Below are 6000 nucleotides of genomic sequence, written 5' to 3' on the forward strand. Positions count from 1 at the left end.
TTTGTCCAGATTTTTTGTGCTAAGAAGTTGAGAAGTATGGTCTCAAATGCAAACATGTACATACATTCACACAAAATCTGCCAGTCATACACAAGCATTCAACACTAAATAAATGCACATACTCCCTGAAAACAATAATAACACAACTACACAGGCAACAGAAGAAAGAGTTGGGATTGGCTAGTATGGTTTTGCAAGAACTTAAATAAGCAGTTCTTTATACCAAGCCTCTCAACCTCTTAGAGCGAGAAATCTGGACAAAGGCATAAATTATGGGGGGACAAAGCCAAGCCCCAAAAATAGGGACAGTTTTTATATAATGCTCCTACAAATTTAGAAAGTTGATAGAATAACAAGTTTTGGATTAGCATGCATTTCCTGAAGGATATGATGTCTGAAAATCAAACATCTGTCATTATTTTCTGACTTCAGTCTTGAATGAATTACCAATGAATTGCCAGAAAAAACACAATTTTATGAAAAATGGACCAAAAATATGACTCAAAAATCTGTACAGTTGAGAGATATCTTTCACACGCAGATCTGCTTTGTTGAATTTCTTAAGGCTGTGGCTAATATACAGACTTCTAATGCCTTCATAGTTTAACCTTAAAGAGTACCACCACACCATGCAGTGCAACAGAACAGAACAGGAACAGAACAGGAATCAGCAAGCAAGTGGTACCCAGAATTCATGTTTCAATAGGATATATATATATATATATTTACCCTAGGGTCCTTACAAGTCCTTACAAGTCTATAAAAATTCAACCTTTGTTCCCTTAAGGATCTAGAGATATGGTTTATGTCATAAGCTGTTCTAAATCATCACTGACTGCCTGTATCCAAGAGGGACACAGATGAGACCCCTGGGGTGAATTTGCGGTTTCCCATCCAATCGTCCAAGTTACGCTTAAAAAGGGTTAACAAGGGGCTCTGTTTGACCTGTACTGGCAGTTTATTCCAGAGGATTGGCAACCTTTGAGAGACATACCTGTCTTTCCAGCAAGTCCTGTTGATGTCACATACTAGGTTAATGTCCCCTAGAGCGAGTGAATCATGTACCATTTGACTTATGAATGTACAGCATTTCGATCAGAGGTTGCTCTGTATGCAAGGCACAGGTAACCTCTGAGTAGTCTATACAGTACAGAGTATAGTGACAGTGATTTCAGTCTGTTCATATAAGATGTGCTTTAGACCCTGAATTTTGTTTGTGAGGAACTTTTGAGGTCTCTCTCGTTGCTGCAGGTGCCTATTTAGGCACATACCAAAGGGATCATTGTGCTCTATTATTGGCCTGATGAGGGAGGAGTACAGGGGGGTTATAACCTCTTTCATTCTGGAAGCTATCTATGCTCCTGCTTATGAGGTGAGCAGTGTGGAAGGTCTTCCTTACCACCATGGAGACGTGATAAAAAATAAGATTGCTGTTAACCTGTGTGCTCAAATATATCACCACTGATTTAGAGCTTATGGTGTTGTTATTAATATGGTTATCTGGAGGGAAATTGCCTTTGCCAAAGGGAAGAATAATGCATCTTTTTGCATTGAGTTTAAGACCATGACTTTGGCACCAATCACTGGTCTGCGTAATAATTTAATGATGTTCCTTTGTCTGTAAACATTTATTGCAGTTGGTTTCCCTATGCTTTGCACTTCCAGAGTCAACTGCAATCATGTATTTTGCACAATTCTCACTACACTGTCACACATTTTGATACAGCAAAACTGAGCAAGATAGAACTTCAAGCACGTAGGCAAAGACAGATGTAATACAAATACGAGTATAAATGCAGGTAGATGTAAAATTCATACATGTAATACACATATGAGCATAAATGCAGGAACATGTACAGTTCATACATATAATACACATACAAGTATAAATGCAGAAACATGTACAGTTCATACATATAACACACATACCAGTATAAATGCAGGAACATGTACAATTCGTGCATGTAACACACATACGGGTATAAATGCAGGAACATGTACAATTCATACATATAATACACATACAAGTATAAATGCAGGAACATGTACATTTCATACATATAATACACATACGTGTATAAATGCAGGAACATGTGCAGTTCATACATATAATACGCATACCGGTATAAATGCAGGAACATGTACATTTCATACATATAATACACATATGATTATAAATGCAGGAACATGTACAGTTCATACATATAATACACATACAAGTACATGTACATCACTATATATATATGTGTATCTAGCTAGCTAGCTATAGAGACAGATAGATATATGTAGCCTCTTAAACAGTGTGACAGTGCAAAATGACAACATAAAAAAATATCAGGCCAAAAATATTTAAAAAATGTTGACCACATATGGCACATTTCAAGGCATAGTCATGGAATGTGAAATTAAAAAATATTATTTTTGCAGGGAGAGGCAAGCCCCCTGAATCCCTCCCCACTCCCATTAATAAAATATACCAACTGTGAGATAACACAGCACTGGGGAAAGGGCAAATTCTCCAACCTCTGTTTTATAGCAATCTTGCAAAACTGTCAGTAACTTTTCTGTCTATCAAACTGGGCAGAAAGGAAAGCTGTTGACATTTGTAGCACTCGTGTATGTATATATATATATATATATATATATATATATATATATATATATATATATATATATATAACATAGATATATTGATATAGATATTGATGTGTAAAATATATTTATAGATATGTATAAATATATACATAGATATAGGTCTAGAGATATATGTAGATATAGTTATGAAACAGATAAAGATATACATATAGATATCCACATACACATATTTGCTATACATATAGCTATCACTATAATTTGCAAAAACATACATACACATATATCTATTTATAGGTGCAATTATAGCTAATGAAACATATAATGATTCAGATAGATATATAATTATAAATACAGATAGAGATGTAAATGTAGGTTTGGTCACAAGTACATTATAAATTGAATATCTTCTACTGCGTGACTTGTTGGAAGGGTCTGAATTAAGATGGAATTCTGTATGTGCTGTTAGTTGAAAAAAAAATAATTTGGGGTGAATTAGTTAGCTAGAGTACTCTCTCCATCCCATAGAAAATTATCCATTTATTTTATATTTGTTAGCCAAGTAAGCAGCCTAGTCTGAGGACCCTTTTCAGGCATGACCCAGACCGCAATGGCAAGTGACACAAAAGTTACATCTTTACATAGATCGCAACACAGTAACATTCAATGATTATCTCAACAGATCATTACATGACATAAGTAGATAGCAAGGAACATTTGTAAACAGATAAAGCGTTAAATTATGTCACAGGATGCTACTCAGGTTGCTAATATTAATTCTGAAAATACATGCAGTCATTGATTGAATGTATAAAATGTCATTGTTTAGTCGAGTTTTTTTAAGTGTACCATTAAGTACTGTCATACTGTTACCACTGCAGAAGCCAGAAAGTGCTTTAGTCCGTATTACAACATTAAATCACCATGACGAGTTTTGCATCTAACATCTTTTTCAACAGGCTGCCATATGGCTGACCTGTTATCTGTTACAAGAATCTCATAAGCTAATATTCTACCTGAATTCTTTCCAAGTCTGCTCCTATTTATATGGGTCAGTAGCAGACATTGTGTTTAAAATTCTTTGTAGCTTCCTCTGTTTTGAAATGCTTACATCTTCATTCTCTACGTTTCTCTGTCAGCCATCAGAATCCTTGCTGTTTGCCTTTCCTGTTCTCATTGCTACACGAGTTTGCAGGCTTTTCCTTAATCTGCATAATTGCCCCCATGCTACTTATTTTCCTCCCACATTACAAAACATGTTACTTAGCTAACTACCCTAAAACTTTGGGGAAAAAAGCATCCAGGAAAGATCAGCCCATTTACCTGGTTTGCAGACAAATAGATAACACAATGCAGATTAGATGGCCTCAGAAATTGCAGTCACTTTGCTTAGGATGGATGATTTTAATGAATGATCTTGTGGAGATGTGTTTGACTTCCACAAGCTGCACTCATAGCCTGTGTGACTTCAATAAGCCAGTTCACTACTCAGGTTTCACTTGCTGGTACTATTAGCACGCACTTGTATCCTATCACTGTTAGTGGATTCTGAAAAAAAATTAAAACATTACTACATACTTCAGTGATTTTAGCTGCTTTATGCATACCCTTACAAGACAACCTCAATATGGTCTGCATCTGTTTCCCACTCTTAGGAGGAATGGTAACACAACACCATCCTTCTCTTTATCACAGCTGTGCTGTCAGGATCCTAATGCCATCCTTTCACTGGTGAAGCTCTGACAGTGACACCCTAACACGGTGCTTGGTATAGGGGTAATGTGCGAAAGGTACCCTCATATAATTCTTGGCTTTAGCAAAATTCTGTCCATCGCATTATAATAGAACATCACAGGTGGCACAATCAGGACTCTGCTCTTTGCATCCTGACACTCTATCGGTAGATGAAAGGAAGCTACAGCAAACCGATTTAAAGTAATGGCACCACCCTAGAGATCTAAGAGGATTTGTTGTTTGAATTTTATAACTCCTTCATGATAATCTTGTTGCTGTAAAGTCCTGAACCAGAAGCATGATTTTGTCTCATGTGCTGTCTGTTAAAACAAATAATAAGCCTCACTATCTCCTTCTATTATGAGGAGTACTTTTCATGTTTTGCTAAAGCAAAAAACTAAGTTTGAAACCTATGCACATCTCTTTTGTTCCCTTTTCTTTATCAGTGCAACAACATATCAGTTAGAAACTGGGCTCTGGGACCTAAGTGGACCAGTCCAAGATTCCAATTTCAGATACCTGTAGTCTTCTTTTTTTTTTCCTGTGAGAGATAACTTCATATTTTTCTGCACTTCTGTGCCTTAAGCCATGAGGTAACTAAAAATCGCACTACAGTGGTCAAAGCATGGCACATATTAAGCAAGCCATTGCTAATAATAAAATAGCATTTAAATATGTACAACATAAACACACAAACATGGAGGGACTTCATCCTGCAGATAATAGTTCAGTGATATAAAACAGAGTGCATACATCACTGTACCCCATAGCAAGAGCTAGTAAAAGAGTAGGGTTGAAAGAGGAACCTACAAAGTGCAGAAAGAGTAAAATACCTTTACAGAGTCCATATTCATCACCAAAGTCATCCTCCTCTTTGTAAAACTGACAGCGCAGGCCAGGGCCGCATTTCACACCATCCATGCCTGAAACAGTACGGTAGCAGGTCTCCCCTCGAGCAGCAGCACATACTTTACAACAGCCACAGTCATCTTGCACAGTCCTTTTGCAGTGGAGCACACTGGGACAAGAACCTGGGTCACAGCGACTGGGGCAGTCTACAGCATACTTCCTACTCCAGGTAGCAGCATCCATCAAGTCAGGCAGCAACATCAGCAGCAGTGGAGTGGTGGAGATGATAAAGGCAGTGTGCATGTTTTTTAGAGTGGGTAGGTTTGCACAGAGTGCGCACATACAAACACACTAACAAAGATTGACGGCAGCAGAAGCAGTACCAGATGTGGAAGAACAGCACGTGTGTAACACCTTTTCACTAACAGCAAGGAGTAGACAGATAACACTCCAGCTTCACCTCTGTGAATGAGTTTTATACAACTTCAGGGCCCCCATGACCCCCCCCAACTACAGCTTCCTTAGTCCAGCATCACAACTGTCTTGCCAGCCCTGTGTCCTGTAGCAGTTTATGAAATCTGAGATACAAGTTTCCTGCCATCCAGGAATTGAAAAACCAGAGAGGCTCACTGAGGTAATTTGTTATATTTAGTTGTTTTGCTTAAAGAACAGGATTCTCACGTCAATCTCAAATATTTCAAGGCTAGTTAGGAAAAGGTGAGAAAAAAAGACTTTTACGTCTTGTTAAACTGATTGTCCTAAAACTGAGCGTCACTGGAAATGGTTTTCCTTTATGCAGAAAGCTTTGATTTTCTCAAGTTTATA

At 37.5% G+C, this 6000-nt stretch overlaps 1 protein-coding gene across 1 annotated transcript in view; it reads right to left on the reverse strand.

Annotated features, from left to right (window-relative positions):
* Positions 1 to 5770, reverse strand: part of ESM1 (endothelial cell specific molecule 1) — a 130937-nt gene extending 125167 nt beyond the window's left edge. Inside the window, exon 1 of the mRNA XM_044073405.1 lies at positions 5160 to 5770. Within this exon, the coding sequence (XP_043929340.1) occupies positions 5160 to 5517 (358 nt within the window). The 5' untranslated portion in view covers positions 5518 to 5770. The remainder of the gene's footprint in view (positions 1 to 5159) is intronic.
* Positions 5771 to 6000: the final 230 nt, after the last annotated feature.

Source organism: Protopterus annectens, chromosome 5.part1, assembly GCF_019279795.1.
Source record: "Protopterus annectens isolate FY-2018-M chromosome 5.part1, PAN1.0, whole genome shotgun sequence".
Classification (NCBI taxonomy): Eukaryota; Metazoa; Chordata; order Ceratodontiformes; family Protopteridae; genus Protopterus; species Protopterus annectens.